This window comes from Falco rusticolus, chromosome 8 (assembly GCF_015220075.1).
Source record: "Falco rusticolus isolate bFalRus1 chromosome 8, bFalRus1.pri, whole genome shotgun sequence".
NCBI lineage: Eukaryota > Metazoa > Chordata > Aves > Falconiformes > Falconidae > Falco > Falco rusticolus.
The window spans coordinates 51,100,144-51,126,390 of NC_051194.1; the positions used below are offsets into that span (position 1 = coordinate 51,100,144).

The 26,247-nt window shown below is 40.4% G+C and overlaps 2 protein-coding genes across 3 annotated transcripts in view; one reads left to right on the forward strand and one right to left on the reverse strand.

Annotated features, from left to right (window-relative positions):
* On the forward strand, window positions 1-7,307 carry FAM237A (family with sequence similarity 237 member A). Its single transcript, XM_037397508.1, has 3 exons — window positions 1-66; window positions 2,243-2,658; window positions 6,820-7,307. Exons 2-3 carry the CDS (start codon window positions 2,250-2,252, stop codon window positions 6,957-6,959), a joined length of 549 nt encoding a protein of 182 aa, XP_037253405.1. The 5' UTR covers window positions 1-66; window positions 2,243-2,249; the 3' UTR covers window positions 6,960-7,307.
* Window positions 6,831-26,247, reverse strand: part of DYTN (dystrotelin) — a 23,811-nt gene continuing 4,394 nt past the window's right edge. Inside the window, exons 3-14 of one of the 2 annotated variants that reach the window (XM_037397505.1) lie at window positions 23,807-23,892; window positions 22,825-22,913; window positions 22,072-22,143; window positions 21,561-21,724; window positions 20,555-20,666; window positions 18,115-18,260; window positions 16,301-16,469; window positions 14,509-14,579; window positions 12,255-12,408; window positions 10,526-11,006; window positions 9,815-9,961; window positions 6,831-6,938 (exon numbers count right to left, since the gene is read on the reverse strand). In XM_037397505.1, the coding sequence (XP_037253402.1) occupies window positions 9,858-9,961; window positions 10,526-11,006; window positions 12,255-12,408; window positions 14,509-14,579; window positions 16,301-16,469; window positions 18,115-18,260; window positions 20,555-20,666; window positions 21,561-21,724; window positions 22,072-22,143; window positions 22,825-22,913; window positions 23,807-23,892 (1,648 nt within the window). In that variant the 3' untranslated portion in view covers window positions 6,831-6,938; window positions 9,815-9,857. The remainder of the gene's footprint in view (window positions 6,939-9,814; window positions 9,962-10,525; window positions 11,007-12,254; window positions 12,409-14,508; window positions 14,580-16,300; window positions 16,470-18,114; window positions 18,261-20,554; window positions 20,667-21,560; window positions 21,725-22,071; window positions 22,144-22,824; window positions 22,914-23,806; window positions 23,893-26,247) is intronic. The other variant, XM_037397506.1, reaches the window with a different exon arrangement.

The window sequence follows — 26,247 nt, forward strand, 5'->3', positions numbered from 1 at the left end:
CTTAAGGAGCGCGGCGGGCGCGGAGAGCCCTGCCTGCCCGGCCCGCCCTGCACGCCGGAGGCAGAGGTAAGTGCGGGCGCCGGGGCCGGGAGCGGGCGGGGGGCGGCCGGGGCCCGGCAGAGTCGCGGCGCTGCCCGGCTGCTCGGCGTGCAGCCCCACCGGGCCGGCGTGGGCACCCGTCCGGTGCAGGACCCGGCGACCCGCCGTAAGCGACATCACCGTTCTGCTGGCTAGGAGCTAAGGAATAAGCTAATGAACTTTTTAATTAGTAGTATTATTATTGTATGCACTATTCATGATGGGGAGTGGACTAGGGGGTTAAACTCGAGGAGAAGAGGAGGAAATAAAAAGGGGAAGAAAAAAAAAAGGAAAAGAAAGAAGTGGGAGCCAGCAGGTGTAGATGGCACGCACCATGAACCTGGGTTTACGGACAGGACCTAAAGACGCGAGCATGAGTGGGTGGCTGCGTGGAAGCATTCACCGCAGCACAGGTAGGACATCAATGTAAACTGACACATCTTAAGCATCCCCTCAGCTCTCAGCCATCTAAAAAAATCCTGAACTTTGCAGAAGACTAACAGCAAAATGCCTCTTGAGTTTGACCAGACCGTAAGGACTAGTGCTCTTGGCTACTGGCCCTGAGCAGTGCCACTCACAGCACACCTTAAATGGCACCCACCCTCATACCAGCGCCCTGCCATCTCCCTGCCGGGGCAGCCCCTTTGCTCACACCTCTGACAAACCCAGAACACTTGTCCTTGTCTTACCCAGTTCTGTAAGTTAGAAAGTTTCCAAAGAGGCTGGGGGGGCAGAGAAAGCAAAGTGACCAGTTCAATTGTTATCCAGTGTAGACCAGATGGCAAAACCATCCTTCAAAGGCAATTTTAGTATTACTCCTTTGTTTGAACGATCTGTTGGTGGTGGGTTTTTGGGGTGGTTTTGTTTTGTTTGGTGAGCTACACTAAAAGCCACCTCCAAACCTCTTACACATTAGAAATGTGTACAGAACTGTCATATTAGAAATACTAGAAGCATATACTAGAAAAGAAATTCTGTCCCCAAAATATTATCATTCTCAGGATTTCTCTCACTACAGCTGGGACTTTCCAAGTTTCACAATTTTAACATAACAGACAATTGTTACAGTGACCTGCAATAAGCATCTGTACTTTTATATATAAATCTCAGTACAGGAAAGACATGGACTTGTTGGAGCGGGTCCAGAGGAGAGGCACAAATATGATCAGAGGGATGAACACCTCTTCTGTGAAGAAAGGCTGCAGGAGTTGGGGTTGTTCAGCCTGGAGAAGAGCAGGCTCCAGGGAGACTTTGTCGCAGTCTTTCAATCCTTAAAGGGGGCTCATAAGAAAGATGGGGACAGATTTTTTAGTAGGGCCTGCTGTGATAGGACAAGGAATAATGGTTTTACACTAAAAGGGCAGATTCAGACTAGATAAAAGGAAGAATTTTTTTGTAATGAGGGTTGTGAAACACCGGAACAGGTGGCAGATGCCCCATCCCTGGAAACATTCAAGGTCGAGTTGGATGGGGTTCTGAGCAACCTGATCTAGTGGGAGATGTCCCTGCTCATTGCAGGGGGGATGGGGGTTGGACAAGATGGCCTTTAAAGGTCACTTCCAGCCTAAACTATTCTGATTCTATATGCATGTGTACATGTTGTACAACACAGCTGCTATGATGTGGCTGTACTCTTTTTCAAACTGTTCTGCATTTTAGCAGGTAAAACATTCCTGTTGAATGGATGATTTTGCAACCTACTATTAATTCATTAGAACACATTTTCAACCAATAGTTTTCCATCTGCTGTCTACAGATCCCTGTGAGTCTGCGAACTAATTTAAAGGGCTCATAAAATTTTGAGGAAAGCAAGACTGCCTAAAGGCTTAAATTCTCTGTAAAAAGGAATGGATTTTTACTGAAAAAGGTTAGAGATCTGTAAATCAGGAAAGGCCAAAAACTTTCAGTATGAACAAGTTCCAGATAAGAGAGTTCATCATATGGATTTGAGGATGATTAACAAATTTTAACACACGCTTCTGCTACAGAGTAATGCAACTTCACTAGTATTTCTATTCCTACATGCAAAAAAGCATATACAGATGTTTAAAGAGCAGAGAAACAGTTAAAAACATCTGAAGCGCCTTCTATGTAAAATAAGGTACCAGGGCTTTGTTCTTGCATCTAAGTGAGAAGTTTTTCAGCTTCTTTTCTAACATTTCAGTGACACAATGGACCTTGGGAACAGAGGAAGAATCCACTGCAACATGAGACTCATCTGCTCTTTGCTAATCATGGGAGCATTCTGCATGTCACCTTTCCTCTGCCATAGCCAAACTGATCCACTAGCTCTTGGGCGAGCAGATCCCCAGTGTTGGGAATCCTCCTCGGCTGTCTTACTGGAGATGAGGAAGCCTCGCATTTCTGACTCTGTCAGTGGCTTTTGGGACTTCATGATCTTCCTGAAATCATCAGAGAACTTGAAACATGGAGCTTTGTTCTGGGACCTCGCTCAGCTCTTCTGGGATATCTATGTGGACTGCGTGCTCTCCAGAACCCATGGCCTAGGGAGAAGGCAGCTAGCAGAAGCTGAACAGAAGATCACTACTCTACGTTCTCAGTTCACAGGGAGAAACCAAGGTTACTACTCCTTTAATACGTCTCATGGGCAATAACCAGAGTCTAGTAGAAAAGAGATACAGGCTTACTGTATAATATGGTAATAGTACAGAAACAGAGGACAGTGTGCAGAACTGCCCCCAACCCCATACTGAGCTACGTTTATGTTCAAAGTGATTTCAGTAAAAATTTAACCTCCAGATAAAAGCTGTCATTAGAGTTCCAAGTTAAGTTTCAGTTTGGTGGGGGAGGAGGGGCAGCAGAAAGCAAAACACGGGAGAGGATTCAAACAAAAAGGGCAGCTCAGCAACTGAACATACAAATATATTCTTCCACACCAGCATTTTTACCACTACTGTACCATGGACAGGCTAGTTCTGAATTCCTCATTCTGAGAGGTGCCTCACCCCAGGAACGCGTTGCACTGGTGCTGCTGAGGAGAGTGGCAGTCCTTCAGCAGAAGAGTAAGGATATGTTTATTTGCCATCTAGTAGTTAGCCACTAGATATTTCCTATTTCTATACTGGTAAGTTTTGCCCAACACACAATGGAAACAAACCGAGGACTCAGATGCATGCAGGCTTTCAGACACAGCTACAGCTTCAGGAGGAAGACCAGTACCTATGACACTAAATGCTGTAATTCCTAATCTTCAGGTTCCCAGCCCCAGAGCAGAATCCCCAGGCTTAATGTGTCTCCACATGCAGTAAGGTGTGAGCTGGCAAATAGCAGCAGGATCTGCAAAAAGTAGCATCACTTAGCCTCCCCATTCCCCGCAGGAAGATAGAGCATAGTTTTTCCCAAACCTCCGTCTCTTCTAAGGCATCAGTTCTGATCCCGCTACCAACAGACGCATCCTCCCCTTGAGAATGTCTGCTTTCAGAAAGGGACAGGTGCTATAATATGACGGAGGGGTAGAAGCGCTGCTGCCATCACCAACAGTGTAGCACATCAGGCCCACAGGGAGAAGGCAGAACTGCCTTTCCACTTGAATGAAGTCAGACACTTATCTCCACTTCCTTGATCAGTGTCTTAGTTACTAAGACTTCAGGGGAACATCCAGGGAATAGTAAAGAACCTCTCTGGACAGTTACTCATGAGTAACCAGAGTGTCTCTATAAAAGGGACTTGAACTCAGGATTCTTCCATCCCAGGCACACTACACCACTGGAAAGTGCAGCTCTTGCTCACAAATTTTAGAGGTTTGTGTATTGAAAGATAGGATTTGAGAGGAAGGATCGAGAGGTCCTTACCCCCACGGTTACCTACAAAGAGTGTCCTAGCCATTAAGCTAGGAGGTGGAGGATGTGTTAGAATCAATCCCCTCACACTGAAGAACGCACACAGGGACAGTTTCTAAACTCCAAACCAAACAACCACTATCTGCATTTTAAAAGCAAGGAGTGGATCCTCTTCTGCTCTGCAAAGAATCTGAGCTACCACGCAGCTTGAAGATGTGTGTCAAGAAATGCTGATGGCAGGCAGCACGGAATCCCCTGCTGGTTCCCAAGTGGCCTCAGACATCACAAATGCAACAGTTGCTCAGTCCTGACCAGACTGATGCACTCTTGGGTGCAAACAGAACACAGCTTTAGACACGAGGTAGTAGTACTATCAAAAATTGGCGTGCCCAGCAGGCTAAAACTCCAGATGATTTTTTGTTTTCAGATCGTGGCTTTGAATATCACCATCTAAGTTCCCCCTTAGCCTGTTTACATCTGTCTCTTCATGTCTGTATCACACTGTGGTTTTCCTAAACAATGAGATTTTGTTCCATTCAAGATTAAGAGGTAACAGTCTCATACGTTTTGAAGAATCAAAGTATGAGGTTTGTGATTAATACTGACTTTCGTTTACTCCTATACAGAGAGATTTTAAGCACTGTAAGTATTCACACTTTAAGACAAACAAGGATTCCTCCCCTTCTCTATTCTTTTACCTCTGTGCTTTGTGAATTGTAATCAGTTAATCTGGTTTCCTCTGCACAATTGATTAACATCAGTCAGTAGCAGGCAGCTTATAGCAGTTACAGCCTGAATTTTATTTTTTGGAGGAGCTATCTAACCTCTTATCCAAGTCTCCCAGTTTCTTAACAAAGCCGACTGTTTTAATCTTTGTGACCCTACTGCCTTGTTTCACCGGTGAAAGCAGAAATCAATTGTTAATAATCGCAGGTAGAAATTGCATCCTAGCAAACAATGAGGAATAGAATTACTGCTTCTTATGCGTAGAGGTGTACAAGCCTGTTTTCTTAGCCCAAAGAGCAGCACTAGTGGCATTTGAATGACCTTGTATACTCTACCGCACATCTACATGGCTGACTATGAACAGCTTTCAGTAGGCTTGTTCTAGAAGTCAAACAAAAAAGCAAGATTTTTTGCTTTATACTGTTACTTTTTCAACTATCGATACCATCTTTATTGATCCATACTGAAGTTTTTAATCTTATTCCTCTTTAAATATTCACCATTTTAAAATGGTTGGTTTGTTGTTGTTTTTTCTTTCTTTGATGGCAAACAGGATCATAAGTCAGGAGCAATCTGTAAGCTGCATTCACTGTAGTTCCTTAAACATATCATTGAATTGGAAAAGCAAAACAGAGATCTGTACTTGGCAGAGAAACGCCGATGTTAAGGTGGTGTTATTCTAGCATCAGATTTCAGAACTAAAGGATAAAACCCCATGAGGTCATTGCCAATATTGAGTATCAGGAACAGAGTTTTTCTAAGAAAAAAAAACACCACCAGAAAAGCCCTCCAAGCCAAAAAACCTAGTGAAGTCCTTGGCAGTGAAGCTTCTCAGCAGTACTGAACAGAAATACTTCATCACATCTAAGATACATTTCCCACAGTTGCCCATACTTTGACCTTCTGGGAAACAAGTCTGTCCAAGTATATACCAAGACAGCGGCAGAAGTAGCCCAGGTCCAAACCTATAGGTTCAAGCACCGTTTTCTGAACTGCTCTAGTCCTACCAGGTTCCTGATTGTAGTTACCAACAGATCTGAAGATAACTCTTCAAACTCTACAGGACCCATGAAAGACATGACAAAATCAGAACACCTGTATATGAGTTACCTCACAAACTGCCTCCAGCCAGCTAACATTCTGCTTAACCCAGCAGCATTTTAACTTCCCTAGATACCCTGCAGAGGAGCATTAGTCAGCTTTAAACTGAGACAAGTTGGGAAGAGTCCTTTACAGTTACACAGCCAAGGTATCTTTAGCAACACATCCCTTTCCTCTAACAAAACCAAAGCACTATGAAAAAGCAGGTTTCATAAAAACATTTCCAATGGAGTCAGACATGTTATAAGTCTTTATATTGTCACTTTAACAACTTTTAATGAGCCAAAATAAGACTTAAAACCACAAGGAAAACATAGCTTTTGTACTTACAGCAAATATTCCTGAAGAGCAACTGTACAAGATGACCCTCCTCAAGAAGCCATGTAGCACATCCTCAGTATAAACCTTTGAAGAATACAAACATAAACCCCTCTCTACTACTTTTATGCTTGTTCTCTCCTCACCCAGCAGTCTCTCTACCACCTCACCACCCAAAGTGGCCTCAGCTGTGTGCAACTCCCTCACAGGTGTAGGCAATTGGGCTCAGATCAGCCCTTGCACCTGGCCCAAGGCAGACCCAACTTACTGTCCTGACTCTTCTGGGCTGCAGGGTGCTAGGGAGGGCACTGGGGTGAAAGCTGCTGTATTATGTATTTGAGGTCTGGTAAATAAATAGATACTATGTTAACCAGTTACTTTTTCAGAAGACAAATGTGTCTGAAAGAAATAAAGCCAACCTGTTGGCTTTTGGAGATCATTGCAAAGAAAATGCCCCATAGTTCCTCAAGGAAATAACAAATGTGCTACTAAACAGTGTAAGAGATTACATCCACTGTGCAGGTAGGTTGATAACAAGCCAGTAAGTAAGACTGTGAGCAGACTTCAGTGCTCTACTGACTGAAGGAAAAGGTCTATGCTGAGGAAAAGATTACAAAAGTAATTTGTCACTGAAAGGCAACTTGTGAATGTAGAGATATGGCTACCACCAAACAAAAGGTTTGGGGTCAATGCTGATAAAATGGGGACCAGCAGCAGATAAAGACAGAGGAGTATTCGGCTGTTCTTTGCTGTTTAGAAACGAATTACTTATATGCATTTTCATGTTACTTTTCAGGGATATTTTCTCACGTTCAGAGGTCACCAGTTCTGAAGAAGAAAAACTCATTTGAAGATTTAATAAGTATCCACATGCATAAGAGTAGATCGAAATTACTTGGAAGAATCATTGGAGAGCTAGGGAAAAAGAGGATATAAACATTTAGTTCAAGATCTTTGTAGATATTTTTTAACTTCTCTTTAATTTTTGCATTTTAATCTATTGATGTCAATTTACATGGTGAAAGAAGACCTATAATCAGAGATACAGTGCTCATAGTTAACTTGGACTTGTGGGGTTTTGTAATTACCTAGGAATTCAGTTTCCTTATTAAACTGCATGATTTATAAGCCATTGCCTTCTTCAATCTGTGTGTACCTCAGGCTATTTTGTAATGCATGTGACTATTCAAACTATTGTCTTTCAGGTGCCAAAGCAGGAAATAACTGACCCTTCAATAAGACATAGACAAGCAAAGAGGGAAGTTGCCAAAAATCTCCACTGGCTCCAAGACAGGATTAGAGTCAAGATGGTGATTGATGTCGTATTGTATGCATAGCTGTATACTCATACAAAGCAACCACTGCTGAAAAAGGTCATCCTACTGAAGAACAGCAGTACATGTTTTTATATTAAAAATACATTCAAAAAGTGTTTTTGGTTTTCCAGAAAACGTATAAATTTTAACAGGTTTTACCAGCTCCTGTTTGCTTTCTCATTATATTTTTACAGTATTTTTCCTAAATTTTAGTCATTAAAAATGCCACTTAATGTTACACATTTTCACTTAAAGTGTTTAATCAAAAGAATTCTCACACATAACTTGAATTTGCTTCTTCTTTAGTTTATAAGTTCTTTGTAGATAAACCAGTTTCCTCTAACTGTTTTTTACAGCTGTAATAGACAATTTGATGTTAAACTAATGCAATATAACTTTCAGCAGGTAACATCTGATGCCTTGATGAAATGAAATATTTCTATTGCCTGCCTGGCTGAATGCAACTACAAAATTCAGCTTTCCAGGGCAACTACATTTGGTTGTGCATTCTATGTTTCTTTCCTTGAAATGTGATAATATTTGGCTGGGTTTTTTTTTCTTTTCCAAATGCCTAAAGAAAAACTCAGTTGCTGGGTGTTCATCAACTTGCAGAAATGTGTAAATGAAATCTTAAAATGGTTACTAGGTCTGAACAAAATAAAGCTTAAACATAGTCCCATTGGGTGAAAACCTGATCTTATGAAAGCAAACAAAAACCTGTAAGACAGCTACCAGCTTCAATGGCAATGAATTTGTGCTTAAAGTTAAGCATGCAACAAACTGTTTAAATGTTCAAGAGAAGAGGGAACACTAAAGCAGGGTAAGCACAGGAACATGGTTTACTCGGCAACACCTCCCCAGCTGCCTCTGCCTGCAGCTGCAGCCTGTGAGAGCGCTCTGCTACCACGTGGGAGGGACGCAAGAGCACTGTCACAACAGACCTGCTTGCTTCTGTACTACTGTTGTTAATTATCTAGATTATATTAATATAGAATTATTATATATTAACATCTATATATCTTTGCCCCATTGTGCACAACTTTGCATCAACATAAGGGACACAGTCTTCATCCACAGTACTTCAGCCATTAAGACTGGCAACTGACAGAACGTGTTAACAGCTGGATGCCTCAGCCAAGTAGGAATGGCGTTGAAGTAGACCAGATGTTACCTGTTCCCGTAAGCTCTCAAGCTCTAGAAAATGTAAAACCAGACAGATTATCTGGACCAATACAGTTTCTCAGATGCTTTTTCCACAGGGACCTTTGGGAAGAGGCTAGTGCTTCCAGTTTAGATATGTCCCACCTGTAACCACGGGATCTCCTAAGAAAGGACTGCTGGCAGCTTTCTTCTTCCCTTCAGATAGCAACAGAAATGTTGAAATACCACTATGGGCTAAGTTGATGTTTAACTTAAATTCACAATACATCTCCGCTGCAGCAAGCTTCTTAATTAACAGGCTGTAGCGTCATTTGGCCTTTGAGGAAATGAGCAGGAAAGGATTAGCATGTGCAGAAATGACTGAGAAAACTGAGATAGGCATAGGTCACGCTGTGGAGAACATTTGTAAACTGCTGATGTAAAAGAGACCGTCTGCGTTATTAATTGTGCTGAAATAAAAAAGGAGATACAACCTGCAAGTAAACCTGCAAGTGATAAATTTCCTAAAGGAACTCCTACCTCAGGCAATTTCTTCTCTTTGAGAGGTCTCTGCTACCTACAGCAAATCATCTACCTGTTTACAAATTTTGTGCAGTTTATATGTTTACTTACATGCATATATGCACTTGCATATGTGTGTACAGTCTTGATAAGTATTTTTAATACTCTGGAAGTTTTAGATATGTTCTATCAAATACAAAGTGCTAGTAACAGAGAAAACAATTACTTTTCTCAGATTTTAGATCCTGCAGGCAAAATTACATTCTTAATAACCATTCTATACTAAACATTACATTCTTCTTAATCATTCTATACTAATATATAAGTTAATCAATAATGGAAAGGCTCTTCTAAAGCCTTTAAATGTTCAAAGCATCTTTAAATATGAATTTAGTAGTTCAGAAAAATATGAATATGTAAATATCAAGCATTGAGAAGTCTGACTGAAGTCTCTTTTAGTCTAAGAAACAACAATGTGATAGTAAATACATCACTGAAACCAGCTGACTCAAGCCAACTCTCATAAAAAACCAATGTTTCTGAAACACAAGGACCTACCAATTACACAGCAGTAAGAAGAGAGGGCACTTGTGAAAGCCAGTGTAACAGTATTGAAGACATGCTGATTTTTATCAGCTGGGCCAACATCTACTGCACAGCAGCTGGAAACCACCAATACAAAAGGAACATGGTTCTCTAACACGATTTACGGTTCCTGGTGAAGTCAGTAAATGCAGAAATCTGTTATGCTGGCTTATTTATTACAGTGCAACACCTGAGACACTTTAAAGAGTCTGACATAGCATCAATTACCTTCAATAGTTCAGTGAAGCTGTAAGGAGAATGGTCTTTTCCATCATTTACAAGCTGGTGAAGTTACTTGGTTGATGAGGTCAGAAAAGGAACTGCAAACACGTTCAGCTGTAGAGAAGAACTCCTGCTGCAAAACAGACTGTTGAGCTGAAAACCAGAACAGATTTAAAGTCTTTTAGAGCAACTGAATGCTGCCAGAGTCCTAAAAAACTCTTTATAAATCTCTAAATTAAGGTAACTCTGTAGAAACAGCAGCTTTTTCTGTCATTCTCCTTACTGCATGCTCATTACCAAAAGTCAGGCATCCTGTGTGTTGAACAAAACTCCGCTGTGTAAGACCATTGGTTACAAAGGGATTTTGTACTCATGGAAGCCTGCCTGGGACTAGAGTCATAGTTACAATGTCACAGAAGTGGCAACAGTAAAGACCTCCAGTGCCCTCACCAGAATAGGTTTGCTCCTTAATTGACCGCTGAGACTGATTTCCTCTTATGTGCTCTGACTCATCCCATTTCAAATTAGCCCAATATTAGGGGCTATATTCCACCTTACAGGAGTATGTTCTACCTTAAAGTGTAGAGCTGTACTTCTACAATGGCAAAGGCAAGTTCCAAGTTTCCTCTGAGGATAAAATGATTATGAACAATATTACAGAGTAAACTGGATGAAGGGGAGACGACAGTCTAGATAACTGGGAGAATTTATATATACCTGGTTGGGCTTGGAGAGACAACGCATTCTTCAGTTTCATCACTAGCTGCTGCAGTTGCTCTTCCTCACTGACTTCATTCTCATCAGGTGATACCTGCACTGCAGTGGGGGTAAGAACTTTATTCCTCACGATGCCACTGAGGGAATTTTCTGTCGATTCAGGCAGGTATGTTTGATTCTCTTTTGCTTTTTTATACTGTCCCATATAAAATCTGTCATTCTGCAGGGATACTGACTCCAGTGGGTCTTCTGAGAACATAAAGTCCACTGCAGTGGGAACCACAGGCATCTGTACAAGCTGCATTCTATCAGCAGAGCTGGGAGGATTCAAAGATTTCCAGTCCACACATGTTCTGGAAGTAGATCTTATTTGAGCAGGATTTAATCCACCTTGCATTCTCCTTTCCAGCAGGATATGTGGATTTCTTGGCATCATATTCTGACACTGTGCAAAAGGATGCTCTGATGACTGTAACACTGTCTGCAATAGACAAAAAACAGAAACTATGTTGTGAAAATAACTGATATTTTGGTTTTCTGGTAGTAGTAAAATAGGTAGAAAAATAATTTGGGGTCAGAATAATATTTTTTTTAATTTCCAGTGAACTAAACCAATTCTTTTCACAAATATTTTCCTGCAATAAAACAGAACATTGTGTTTGAGTTTGGCCAGTTTTCCACAGCTCCAATCTGAAGACATTATATGCTTTAATGCCATTGAATAATAATGTTCTGAGAGTAAATTTGCAGGAAAATTTTCTAAAAACAATGAAACTAAGGGGGGGAAAAAAGTGTATACTAAACACATATCAAACACCTCACACCTGTTAACATTTGAAATTCCAAAACAAGGTTGGCTGTCAGTGTCACAATTGTACTTGGAATTTTCTAGACAGAACTATGATGGCAAATACCATCCATTGCATGAACACAGAATCTGATGTAACTGGGATGCACTCAGCTGACTGCACATGCGCTGGACACTTAACTGTCTGCATGTATGCAACCAGTCCTGTGCTGTGGACAGGCCTGTGACAGGACTGGATTGGATGACATGCCAGGTCATACTGGACTCCATGTGCAAGTGATTTCAAAGTGACCAACTGTGCATTGCAGATGTGTCTGGCTTTTCTCTTACGTCTGACCACACCTGAAAAAGACTTTAAAAACAGCTTTGCAGAAAATACTACAAAAATGCTTTAGGTTGTAATACGCATGCATTCGTATGAACGAATAAGGGCTTTTTCAGAACCTCAGAGATACTTCAGTACAATTGAAAAGAAATGAAATATTTTCTGTAAGAGGTCTGTCTTACATCCCAGTACAAGACAGCGATTAGGAATAACAAGAGTGTTTTATTATTCAATGCCAACACAGGATTGTTCTCTAAAGAAAAGACTGCAATGAAGTATCTAACAGCTCTGTTGGAAATAATTTTCTCACTCTTATTGGAATACCTGCTCATTATTTTCATTGCAGTAGTATCTGAACATCCCAGACATGAATATCTGTGCTAGATGCTAAATATATACAGAATGACAAGAAAATCACTGCTGCAAAGAGCCTATCTGCCTTCTCTGAAGACAAGAACCTAAGACAACTGAGCAGACAAGCAGAAGGTGCAGAAAATAGCATCAAGACTGCTGGTCTACAGGAAAAGGAATAGTTAGTGTTCAGTAATTGCCTATAGCTGTGAAGAATCCTGGTATATTTATCACTATATCTTTACTTCTTGTTTCATCTGCTGCAGCTTCATTTGCAGGTTTTCATGACTTGCTCTCAGGCTTTGGAGCTTTGCCTCTATTTTGCAGCTTTTTTCTTCCTGGCGGTTGTGAAGAAGTTGCATTTTGTCCTTCCACTTGTTGAACTGCTTCTTCATGTACCTGCCAGGGACACGGGAGGGTGGGAATTTTGCTAGATCACACATATACAAATATATCCAGTCATGGAAAAGAGCAAACATTATAGCAAAACCTTTCTCCTCTTCATCAGTTCAGGAAATTTTTGTCAGCTCTCACTGGTGTTAGAGGCCCGTATTTCAGGAACTGGGCTGTATCCGTTGAGCTAATAAGAACAAGAATGTTCTAGATGAGGAAAGATATGAGCTGAGTGGAACTGTGGCCAGGGCTGAGCCTTGCATCTAGGGGTTTTACCTTTCACACAAAGGTGGCTGCAACAGGAAAGACATTACAGCAGTCCCTCTGTCTAGACACAAACTACTTAGGGCAATTCCTTGACCTGCAAAAGATTCCACCGCTTCCCCCTGGGCAACAAAGGACTAAAAGGAGCCTCTGCCCCTTTTATTGAGTTCCTTCTTGCTCCCGGTATTCTGTGCAGCTTGTTTGATGATACCAGTAGTTTCTGCACAGGCCACTTGTTCTTGAAAAGATACTGTGGTTTTTGCAATGAGAAGTACCGCCCTCCCACACACACCAGAAAAGATCTAGAAATTACCTATTCAGGGCACAGTATGACAAAAATACCACCCATATCTCTGTTCTAGAGTTGGGATTTTTCTAAAAAGTCAGGGTAGAAATACAGTTTTGTCTTCCCCTTGGCTGAGGTGGAGACAGACTGAAAAGTTTGTTAACGCTACAGTAATAAACCAACTGCTTCATATCACACAGCTGAAATAGCTAACTCCCTTGCTTAGTTATATCCAGAATTTAATCTGATTCACTTTATTTTGGGTATGCATTGGCTCACAGACAAGAGCCCCATCAGTTTCACTGGAATTATGCAAGATTTGTCCAAGTGGGACAGCAAGCCAGATCTTTTAAAATTAAAAATAATATTACAGTGGTCCCTTATAACAGCATTTAAGGGATCTTTACAGTAAAATGCTGACTACCTTCAAGTAACTCGGAGCCCAGTTCTGTGAATAGGCACATAAATGCTGGATGTTGATCTACAAATAAGAACAAAGAGTTTCCCATGAGTAGTGTGAGTCATTCACCCAGTTATATGATAAGCTCTGGGTCACAGGGTGATGCAGTATTTCAGGACCAGGCTTGCCAGATACCATCTCAACTATGGCTGATCTAAACAAAAGCTGAAGATCTTTGCCATATCTCTCTGTTTTCCCATGTGAGAACAGAGAGTGAGGTAAGGATGCAGACTTACAATGAAACTGCAGTTGTTTTGCTCTAATCTTGGTGTGCCCTTGTGTGAATTCGGAGCAGCAATTATACATTGAAACAAAACAGGAACAGAGGGAACCTAACATACTGAAGGAAATAAAAGGAGTAGATTCAGGATCAAATTCTACACTTTGCCGTAATTCCATCGGTTTCAGTGGTCACAGAGATGATTATATCTACAGCACATTCATATATACCTACAAAGATGAAGGAGGGGAAAGCAAAAGTGAAAGAAAAAGGTAAGCATTGTTGCCCATACACCAGTATCCACTTGCCCAACAAGCAAGCAAACCACCCAAGAAACCTGTAGTTTAGGAATTAATACTTTTGTCATGTCAAAGGTCTGAATATCAGAAGGGACTTCTGCAATAATCTAAGTCATGGAATTTTTACCAATAGTTATTGTATTAAGCCTTGTAATCTCTATGTGACAGCATATTTTTTTGAAAGATACCCTACTTTGATTTAAAAACTATATATGAATTATGAATTTGTTTTGTTTAAGCCTTATTCACAGAAAAAAATTAAAACCTGTGCTACTCTGGTATTTTTATGCAATATATTTTTTCCCTTAAAAATTTCCTTTAGAAATGTAAACTAACAATTACAGAAATGCTGATGAAAAAAAATCATAATGTTGTGCTTTGCCAGAAATTATTTTTCCTGTGATGTCCATTTACAATTTTGTTGCTGAGTTTTTAATCATTCATCCCCATTTGATAGGATATGTTTTTTAAAATCTCTAAATCTCTAAAGTATGGAAAGATAATTTCTCTTCTAACTCTCCACCTGAGCAGCATTACCCACCAGTCTTCAGCCACTGTACTACCTGCATTTACCTACCTGCTCTCATTGTGAATGCTTTTGATGGATTCATGCATTTTTAAAACATCTGCTTCAAAAGAGGCTATGGCCTATAATAAAAAAGAGAAAAGTATCTGTTCATAACTTTATCAGCAATAAAATTTCATTTTCTAAGCAAATTTTGCTGTAAGAGGGCATGGCAAATTTGGGATTTGGTCTGTTTTACAGAGTTACTAGTTAACTTTTTTAATGTAACTGCAGTCAACTGATCCGTTAAAATATTCCTGATGGCTGCTAGAATGGACTGGAAAATTTACTCTACAGCACAAATTCTTTGTCCTATGACAAATTCTAAGTGTATGAGAATTATTTTGTTTTAAATTAGAACAAAAACCTTATTCCCTGGAATTCCTGCAAAATTGAATATTCTGATTTGGGAACAGTCTCTCCCAAGTCACACAACTGCTTTGGGACAAGGAGATGGAGGGAGAGACTGGATATAGAAGAAAGAAGAGAAACTCCTGGTCTTTGTATGGAAGCAGCAGTCTCTGGGCCACACAGGGGACAGTAGCCCAGAAGTCAGGCAGATAAACACTTCCCAGGTACTTGCTTTAGAGGCATGGTATAAACTGGGCTGGAATAAGGGCTGCCAGGAAAGTACGAGATTGAGAGCTGGATCCCCAGGACCTCCAAGCTCATGGATTCTACTAAAAGCTATCACTGGACTTACACTCTGCACCCTTTTAATCAACATTGAAATCATCTGCACTATAAGATGTTGGAAATCAGTACAAAACTGCTCAAAAATAATTCTCAGCCCAGAGAGAAAAAGAACAAGGGAGCAATGTGTGTGACAGAATCCTACTACAGGGATGCAAGTCCCATCTCGCTGTCTTCTAAAATGAAAAATGCCAGCCATCAAAATTATCTGCTTAAGCAATGGTTGTTCACAACTTCTGCAGATATGTGCTGGCTGGCACTGATACCTTGAGCTGGGCATCAGAGTCCTAAAAGATAGGTCTTCCAAAGGGCAGCACAGAAGTAGCAGCCAAAGAAGTGACCTGACATGCACAGCCTAGTTCTCAGTTACTGCACCCTTGGCTTCTGAGAAGAACAAGATGAGTGGATGACACAAACTGGTTTGAACACAACCCAGTGTTCCCTGTATTCCAAGTATGTGCAGATCTACCAACCTCTCAAATAAATATAGAAATAAAAAAACTGCTATGCACTTATTTTTTTCTACACTGCCCTACCCACTCCTCTAGCATTGTTTCTATACAAGGGAACCTGGAAATGGTTTAGTGGAGAGCTTTTATGTATGAGCTGTTTTAGTTGAAAAGGACACTACTCCGTGTTTATCCTTGAGAAGGGCCCATTCTGTCCTCTTGCTATTGCCATGGTGACAAAAATGGCCTGAGTCTAATAAGAATTACGGCATCCTTCCTTGACATTTGCTTGCAGTAGGAGGACATGATGGCATCTTTTACTGTCAGAATAGAGAGGACTCCAGGGACTCCAGACTTAGCTAGTCTTTAATGTGCTACTCTAAGACAACTTTGGGGGAAAAAAGTAACAGAGCAAATATTTGTACAGAGGCTTCTGAAGGTTATGGAAGTCCAGGAGTTAGTCACTAATCTTGGGAGAGTATTGAACTCAAGCTTCACTAAGTTTTCAGATTCCACATTTTTTCCGTAAGTGAGAAATGAACAGGAAGGTGAAGCTGCCCATTAAATTTCTTTTTCAGTGGTAATTAGAAGGCAAGTAGATAGTTAACTTGGTAGGTCTTCTTCACAGCTTTAGCACTATTACAGCTTCATGTTTTGCTCACCCGGGCTTTTGTCTTGCTTTGCTCTGGTGTCTTGCTGTTATTCTCACCCCTCTGCATTACAATCCTGTTTTCAGATATGAACTTGGGTGACTCCAGGATAGGTCTGTCCACTGGGAAAGAAAGGTTTTCAGGGCCAGGTAGTGGTGAAGCACTGAGTTCTGCAGGGAGACTGTATACCAACAGAGAAATAATGAGTAGAGAAAGGATCAAGCCTTACATGGCTTTTGTACCAGAAAGATCAAAATAAAACTAATGCACTGTAAGTAGACAGAGAGCTGTGCTATTGACTAAGCAAGAAGTATGGTTTAGCTATGCCTGCTGGCATATTTTGGCTGAAGGCATGAGATTCCTGAAAACAAATTCCACTCTTTCAACAGAATTTCAACAACAGGTTCTTCTTTCCACCTATTTAGTATCAGTACAATTTGCTGCTTTTCTTTTTTTGCTTCCTTTAGCCAAGAGCTAAATATATTCGGAAATTCAACTACAAAAAGATAGCAAAGGGCCAGATACCCTGCTGTTCAGTCCATTCTATGCTAGAAAAAGCCCAGATACCTACAGTCCCATTGTGACACCTGTACAGCATCCCCACATTCTTCTTTCTCTCATTGCTACCCAAGAATTAGGTAAGAAAAATCCCACAGAATTACAGACAAATCTTGATTGCTCACAGAAGAATTAAAGACATTCAAATGGAAGAAATACTTTTTGTTGCTGAATAGAAGTGGAGAAATACTAGCAATGGAAAATGTTTTGCATTTGACAACATTCTAAAAACCAAACACTAAAATGATATTCTCCATGAAAATCACTGTAACTATCATCCATTGGTCTTAATGTATATAAAAATAGGTATCCAATAGCAATGTACTTACCTAGCAGTGTAGTACAATCAAGTTTTATAAACAGATTTTTCTCCTCCTTCTTCCTTTCAAGGAAGAAATTGATTCTTTTAGGGAGAAATGACCATTTTTTCCCTATTTCAGTCCCACGGAAGCCTCATTTGGAGAACACATGTAAGGTGTGACTTGCTAGGTCTTTATACAACTAGGAAGGAATCTCACCCTTTGTATTTTTGTAGTGCTTCTCTTGTATAATCATTCCTTTCAGTTTCTACACCTAAATATCAACCAAAATCTCAGAGCAAGGAAGGAGAAGCTATAGGGAAAAATCACGACATGACCTGCAATGCTCACTATTAATCACTGTAATCAGTGGAAATACAGTAATGATTTACATTATTGATTACATTAACATGAAATACATGTTAAATATAAGCACACAAAACAGAAGTGATCTGAAAGAACTGGAATGGTGAGATCAGCTACTCACTCTTGTGAGTAATCCCACGGGATTGCAATTCAGTGGGACTTGAGCAGCATGTCTGTCAGTGAACACACTGTGGATCACATGTGGAAAGTATTCACAGTTAATTTCCAACACATTTGTCAGAGGAGGTGCCTAAAAATCCATGCAGTTGTGACAGGTACTAAATATTTGCAGTGCTTGACCCTAGACTGCGCATAAGAAATGGCATGGAGAGAAAGAAATGACATAAGGAAGGAGGGAAGGAAGACACAAGCATGTTATATTTTAAAAGACAACTGGTCATTAGGTTGTCAGCATGGTAATCATGGTTAAGCTACAGAACAATGTGTAGCAACTCCCCATTTATGCTTTCCCTTTTTAATGGAAAAGCTGTGGCATGGTGCCTGTCATAACAAAATCACTTACTCAAAGGATATAATCAAGCAGTATCCCACAGCCTGACACATTATTCAGAGATTATAAACTTATCTGAAACAGAAACTCACAAAGTCTTTTTGTGAGTAGGGAAATGCCTCTCCTCCACTGTCTCTAGAGCCCTCCTTCTTTGAGCTTCCTTTCTTCGGCAGCGCTCTTGAAATAGGTTGTTCCTGATGGTGCGGAGAAAGTGCTTTGCATTCGCCTTTGCTGACACCTATTGGAATGAGGGATAATAAAGAAGGGATTGAATTTTCAAACAGGTGCTGCCCACAAGTAGACACGGTCTGAGGCAAAGGCGAGACATAAGAACACAAAGGTTCATCTGCTCAGCAACTGAAGAGGCCCATGGCTGCTGTCTGAGCCCTAGAAGAGGAGCTGAGGTGGGTGATGATGCATGACCACAGGCAAGAGTGGCTCCAGTTCTGTTAGGAAAGCAAAACACTCTGCCTGGGCCAAATTCAGGCAGTCTGGAAATGCCTAATGCAGGATTTTGACAGTTACAGTGATTAAGCTCACAGTCACAGTAGTACTACCTGCCTAGTATCTAAGTTGCCTCTTGATCAATGGGAAGAAGTACCTTTATACTTGTATGAAGTGCTAATAGATACAGTCTCCTGTGCCTCACGTCCTCCTCTCACACAACACAGTAAAAACCACACTCCCATTTGTCACGGCAGTGTCAGACTTGGGTATAACTAAGCTCAGTAGCTGTATTATAGGAGGACACAAACCAATTCTGTCCCAGGAAGTGACTTCTGCACAACGCGGCGTGAGCCCCAACAGACTGAACAGGAAAACACAAAGAAAACATACAGCATGACTCCTAGTCGTTCCTCATCGTGGTAATAACATTATAATAACATTACCACAAGGTGTCAGCGTGGTAAGGAAAACCAGTGCTGATTATTTCAAATCCCCACTCAACAGCCCACTCCCTCATAAAGACAACGTGAAAACTTACCCAGCCAACAGCATCTGCTAAGAGTGGAAGATATGGGAAAAGTGGCTTACTACTGATTGCTTTATGTCCCACATAAAAAATACAAAAATGGTATCTGTCATAGTGAGTAGCTTATCTTTTAAATTTTGGTATAGATTTTGGCCGCAAAAGTAGTATTTACAGGGTTAGTGTTAAGAGTAGGACTTCATAAAGGAAACTAAGTTCAGCGATCCATTTGCAATATTCCAGAAACAATGTGGGAAAGCTCAATGTCAGACAATAGTATAGAAGGCAACTTCATTTTAAAACAAACCTGCTTTCACTCATTCATGCTTACTCACAGGCACTAACATACATGTGTCCAAGTAGCCTTTCTGGCATTCATACACCAAGGTGTAAGTATACATATGGTATGGCCATGATGACTTAAGAGTGACACGGAAGACAAGAAGATGCCAGTTCTCCTTAAGCCTTCTGGGTTCCTCTTAGTGTGACCAAACGCTGGTTTTTGGATGTGCCTTTAGCTCCTTTGGGAGCTGGCAGTGATTGCAATCTTTTGTCTCCTTATTTGGGTGTCTTGTTCTTTACCTTCATATCATCAGCTCTTGTGAGGGCATCTTCAAATGGCAGTTTGTCCTTTCTTTCAGGCTATCTTTTGTTTATCTGATTGGGTTGTTGTGAGAAGCTGTGTGTGGAAGTGCTGTGATCTTGCTGACCTGACCAACCTGACCTAGGTTGCATCATCTCCTGCCTTGTTAGATCCCTCCTGCCCTTCCTTTTGGCTACCTAGGTATCTTTCATGTTAAGGACAGGATTTCAGGAAGGAGACCATGAGGCATGGGGGAAATTTTCATGGGTGCTTTTCAGCTCATATACTGGAACAGAAGAAGAGACTGTTATACAGATTCACAAAAAAAAAAATAAATAAATCCCTGTCTGCTGCTGTGTGAAAGGTCTGGAATCTCCTGCTCAAAGGAGAAGCTCATCTACCAAACACAAATTCCTAGTGCTGAACTTCACCACTAGTGTGATGAAAGCACAGGTTGCCCCTGTAATGGAGCCCAAGTAGGTGAGCTTAGGTGGGCCCACGCTACCTCTCTGTGCTGCATCTCTGACTGTCAGAGACAAATGAGTCCAAAAGGTTTACAATAAAGTGGGAAAGCTCTCAAACAAAGCAGGTTCTACAGCTTTAGGGTAAATTAATTTCTGAATGAGTCCACATCGGGATTGGGAGGAAGAAGCACTGGGGCACACTGAGGGCCCTTTCCACAGGTTTAAAGATGATCTGCAAATGGAAAATTTGCCATAAAACTCCTTGGGAAGAGGATTTGCACTATGACATTTCATGGTTCTGGGCAGTTATTTCAGAACAAAACACTCCTAAGGTTAGAAGCCTCCTTTTTTCCTTTCCCTGACTCACTGTTCCCAGATTAATAATGCTAATATGTCATGGCCATTATGGCTAATACACACATAATTTCATAACCAATGTAGTTCAAGAGTCTACTGCCTACTTGCCTCCATGAAGAACCTGGACAAGGAAATTAACCAGTACCACGGGACTCTACCTGCACACAGTGTTCCACAACGGGATGTGACCTCTTATGGGGTTTGGTGAGACGGCCAGTGAAAAAGCAGACTTGACAAAGGTCAAAACTGAGACACTTCAGACAGCGATACCTGCAAGGGAAAATAGAAGGATTAAGTTACTTTTCCACAAGTAAGAACCTGGTGTAAGTGCACTTTATTACTGGAAATCCAGATCCCTGGGTTCTGAAATGCGGAGAATCTTGATTAGAATAATGACTTTCCTCAGCATTCTCTGAATCCAAGAGTTATTTTGTCCAAATGACAGTGGACTATTCTCCAGAATCCACAAATGATTTTGATATTATTTGCTGCATCAAAATTCAATCGAAGGAAGAAATACTTTTTCTAGCACCATTTTTGAGAATGTAGTTACACCTGCATGTATTACATGCAATTACACGTTCTTATGCACCAGCTTATCTCTGTTTGCTGCTCTCATGTAACTGTAACATCACTACATTATTGATGTAGGATTTGCAACTTAGCATAAAACTAAAACTGCAAAAAACTAAACCTGCAAGCTTACTATTAGTGAGAACAAAGTAACAGTAAAATGCTTTTCTGAGTGTTCTGGTCAGTAGGTAATGGTTAGTGTGGAGTGTTCTTTTTATACCATTAAGCTACTTTATACCATTACCTAGATGAGTAAAATGCTAAGATGCATAACTTAACTAGCCAGTTAATACACCTGATTATGGGGCAAAGAACTAAGAAATTACATGGGTTTAATTGGCTTTACCACTGAACTGCCAGTTTACTTTCCGTAAGTCTCCATAATCACGTCTGTGTTAGCGAACTAAAGAGAAGCAGGATGCAGGCTTGAGCACTAGCCTGTGATGGTTCTCTCTCTCCTTGTGTTACTTGTCAAATTAGATTATGCCCAAAGTTTTTTGCTTAATACAGCAGTTATAGCCTGTAAGGTATGTGAACAATGGTAAGAACTATTTATGTGGATGCTATAGACTACAGTAATTATTGACGCACCTGAGGCCTGTAATGGGGAAAATTTTGCAGACTCTGCATCTAGCTTGGTGAGAAACCATTTCTGTGGCTGATAATCTGTAACATGTAGGGAGCCACAGCAGAACAGCAGGCTCTGATCTCAGCCAAGACAAGAATTTTTCTTCAACAATTCCTGAATTCAGAACCTGGAAAAAAATATATGTCTCAAGTTCAGCCATTTACTTGAAAAGAACTGGTGTCTCATCTACAATTCCTAAAAAAAGCTCTGATATTGGACTCTGCTAGCATAGATTTTCCATTCATGTAAAATGTTACTGGGTTCCAAAGGTTTTGGAATAAATGCAAGAGTCTTCAGTAATATCTTACTAAACATCTTTTTTTATGAATATAGATCCTCCCATATTGTGAGATTGATAATCAGTCCTGCCCCTTAAATGTAGATGTTGGTGGATGTTATATGGTGATACACTTGCAATTTTAATACACTAGCAACATTCAGAATAATTTCCCAGGACATCATAACTTCACTCACCCCATGGAAACAGCTGTGAGTTGCATTTTCCACACAAGACAGAGTGCAGCTTTCTCCCACAATGGCTGGGATCTGCATCAAGAAGAAAGGCTCAGAAACACCTCAGTAAAACCCAGATGTTCCCATCATGCTCTGCTGAGATGGTGACAGCACACAGATGGTGAAGCATCTATAGAAATGCCATCTTACGTACTGTTCTGAAGAAAACCTGTTCATATTCATACTATCAGTATGCAGTTTCATAGTTCAGTATGTGACAGAATGATTCACTTCCAGCTCACTTACTGAAATGGATCAACATACTATGTTGCCATATTAGAATGCTGAAGGACACTAGGTTTGAACCTCAGGATTCATTTTCAGATCTCATTTTGAGCACCAGTTCAGCTGGAAATACTTGTATGCTAGGCATTTTTTTTTTGCAAGTGCAAGCTATTCCAGTGAGTACAGACATCTGAAGCTTGAAGTCGCTTTAGGAACAGATGTATGCAGCTGTTCCCAGGACCTGTAAGCTCAGGCAAAATGAATGCACAGAGGCACTGAGATGCAAGTGGTTACTCTGACTGAGAAAAGCTACAGAATCTGATTCTTTTACCTATTTTGCATGGTGGCTGCCTGTGTCAACATAGTGCCCTACAAACTTCAGTCCCATAACGTAATCAAACATAAAATGTATCAGCCATGTATTTTTTTCTCCTAGATTAGAATACTCCCAACAAGATCTGTTGTGTAGCAGCACTGCAGTGGCATTACCTGGTTTAAGTCTGTTAGTAGGCTTCTCAGGGCACTACGGGTAATCAAGGCCACCTTCCCATCATGGACAGCATAAAAATGGAAGAAAGCTGAAAACAACCAGAGGAAAGAAAGTGCAATTCTGGCAGAGCCTGAAATGTCTTCTAGCTACTTATTCTCAAATTATCTATATGATGATTGCAGTCTACCAAATAAACCGCTCAAGAAAGTTCCCCTTTACTGTCTAACAGGTACTCAGTGACTGCTGTGACAATACTTCCTTCCTACAGGCAGGGGGAAGATAAGGAAAATAAGGAAATTATGGCAATTCCTTATTCCTGGTAGTTAAGACAGGTATGGATGAAGGAAACAATGGGCTCAGTTTCAAGGCTTTAAGAAAAATATTTAAATAAGTTTATACAAGATATGCCCTATTTAAATCATTAATTGTTGATTCCAAATTGTAATTTGGGAGGAAATATACAATATACAGCAGAAGAGCATGAGGCAAATATGCTACTTGTGGCCCATTTGTTCTACATTTTGAGCATTTAATTTAGGCAGAAATCCTTGTGCTGCACACTGCACTGGACCATGTTATCTGCTATACTTGGTTCTTTAAGCATTTTTATCTAATGTTAAAAGGGCTCTAAAAGTTCCTTCGCTCAAATACACAAAATTGTTTCTAATCCAATGAAATTTAAAACTAGGAGTTTTCTGTTCTTTTCTGCTAGACAAATAGAAATTTGTCTTCATTTTTAAGCTCTACTTATCTTAAACTTTACTATGACTTGTTCTGAGGCTTACTCTTTATGCAAAGATGGTTACAGATATTGATAGAAAAGTTTTCTTCTGCATCAGCCTTTCTCTACAACTAAGCAGTCAACATAATTTACTTTTTGCGTGGCAAAACTGAATTCTCTCTTAAAGTAAAAAAATTACAATGGAGATTTTTCTCAATGTTCAGTATTTCAGGCAGTGTATAAAATCATATATTTCCCACCTCTGTATTTAGCCAGTAGGGTGCTTCCTGAAAGGGCAATTAGGGCAGCTGCAGCAGATCTAGTTTTGATATAACCTGTTCCAGATCTAGGAAAATAATGTAAGTTACACTACGTTCACCAAGAATGTAAAAACTTAAACCTCTAAAGAAAAAAAAAGATTGCTATGTTGGAAGACAACTTCAAATCTTGTATCCTTTCATATGTATATAACTGATGTCACATTTTAGTGATATTTTATGTCTAGGACCCTTTGTCTCCAAACATAACTACAGAGTTAACTGTTCAAGGTACCATGCAATCAGAAAACAAAAAGACAGCATCTCCTTCAAAGACCTCACATTCCAAGTAAAATATAATTTTACATTTACAATACATGTCCTAAAAAATTCTGCTTTTCGTTTGTTGAAAGCTTTCCCAAATGTGGAAGAGAAAGCAGGATTAGAATCTGGTTATTGTATTTTATCATCAGGCAGCTTCACTGTGGCCCCAGATCTGCACTGAGCTTCTCTTGGGATGATTCCCTTTAATTTCACTGCAACTCAATTTAATCAAAGGGATATATGCAGAGGCAGGACTTTGGTTTTGATCGTTAGATCATAAAAAATGTAGCTTAATTTGGAACCCAAGTTTGTGACCTAGGCACCTAATGAAATAATGTCTCTTTATGCGAAGACAAGGCAGACATGAAACCATAAATCAGGAAATCCTGGAATTCAGTATTTAAGATATCACTTCTACAAAGCAGTATTGCACTTCAGAATACCATTACATGAAATTGTCTTCAAGAGTTTAGATACTGCATTTTTACAGACAATACTACATAAAGCTGCAATATGGTCTCTAAAGTATGTGCTGCATGGGAAATTACTGATCAAAAGTTTCTAAATTTTGAATGTATATATTTAGTTTTTCCAGAACTTTCACAGAAAAAATTCCAAGATTGAAGCTAAAGTATACAATCAAAACCCTTTATGATGTTTTGTGTAAATTTATTAAGTAAGCTACCACACAAACATGGAAAAGCCCTTATGTGCTCTTGCCATGAAATACATTCCAGTGTTGATAGTGGAGAATGGCCCTTTAAAGAGAAAACACGATTAGAAGAAAATTATAAGAAGCTTTTTCTATCCTATGTACATGGGAAGAGACTTGTGAAATTTTTTTAAAGAAATTACATCAAGAACAAAATGACACACTGTTCTAAGAAACCAGGAAAAAAGACAAGGATAGTCCTGTAAAGAAGATTCTTCTAAATTATTTCCCTCCAGTGCACACAAATTATAAAATACTTTTGATGTTTCTTGCTTTGTTTCACAGAATGGTCAGGACTGGAAGGGACCTCTGGAGATCATCTAGTTCAACCCCCTGCTAAAGCAGGTTCATCTACAGCAGGCTGCACAGAGTCACATCCAGGTGGGTTTTGAATGTTTCCAGAGGAGACTCCACAACCTCTCCGGGCAGCCTGTTCCAGTGCTGTCACCCTTAAGTTCTTCCTCATATTCAGAAAGAACTTCTTGTGTTGCAGTTTGTGCCCATTGCCCCTTGTCCTGTCACTGGGCACTGCTGAAAAGAGCCCGGCCCCATCCCCCTGACACTCGCCCTTAAGATATTTGTGTACATTGGTAAGATCCCTCTCAGCCTTCTCTTCTCCAGGCTGAACAGGCCCGGCTCCCTCAGCCTTTCCTCACCAGGGAGATGCCCCGCTCCCCCCGCCATCTCTGTAGCCTCCGCCGGCCCCTCTGCAGCAGTTCCCTGTCTCTCCCGAACCGGGTTGCCCAGCACCAGGCACAGCGCTCCAGATGAGCCTCACCAGGGCAGAGCAGAGGGGGAGGATCACCTCCCTCGCCCTGCTGGCCTCGCTCCTCTTCATGCCCCTCAGGGTGCCATCGGCCTTCTTGGCCCCAAGGGCACACTGCTGGCTCATGGTTTCATCATACACCAGTTTATTCCTAGCCTTAATTGATTTTTGTAAGTATAAAAAATTTCACAACATGGGACCACAAGCAGTACAGATCAAATTATTAATGAACAGTGATTCAAGAAAAAGTCCTGGAGACCACTTACATCTCACTTTCAGTAAAAAAAACTGTGCTCTGATGTAGAAGGGAATAAATTTCACCTGTGGTGAATAAATTGTACAATGAACTTAACCTTTGTCTTATAAATCTGGTACAACCACAAACCAATTCTGCCTTTAGTGAATTAATTCATTATTCAAAACAATGTGTGAGAAAAGTACACTCTGTGAGCTGCTTCCTTATTAATCCCATAAACTATCTGCTATTCACAAATATAATGATCTATAGGGATCATAGCTATGAGACAATAGTTTTGTTTTCATAATTGCATGATTAACTTCTTAAGCTGGAGAAAAATGAATAATGAAAAGCAACTGGCAAATTCTTGACCTATGCATAGGTACTGTCATTCAAAGGCAAAT

Coding starts and splice junctions, on each gene's coding strand:
- FAM237A (XM_037397508.1), top strand. CDS start 2,250: ATGGACCTTGGGAACAGAGGAAGAATCCACTGCAACATGAGACTCATC. Junction 2,659..6,819: donor GTTCACAGGGAGAAACCAAG/GTTACTACTCCT, acceptor GTTACTTTTCAG/GGATATTTTCTCACGTTCAG.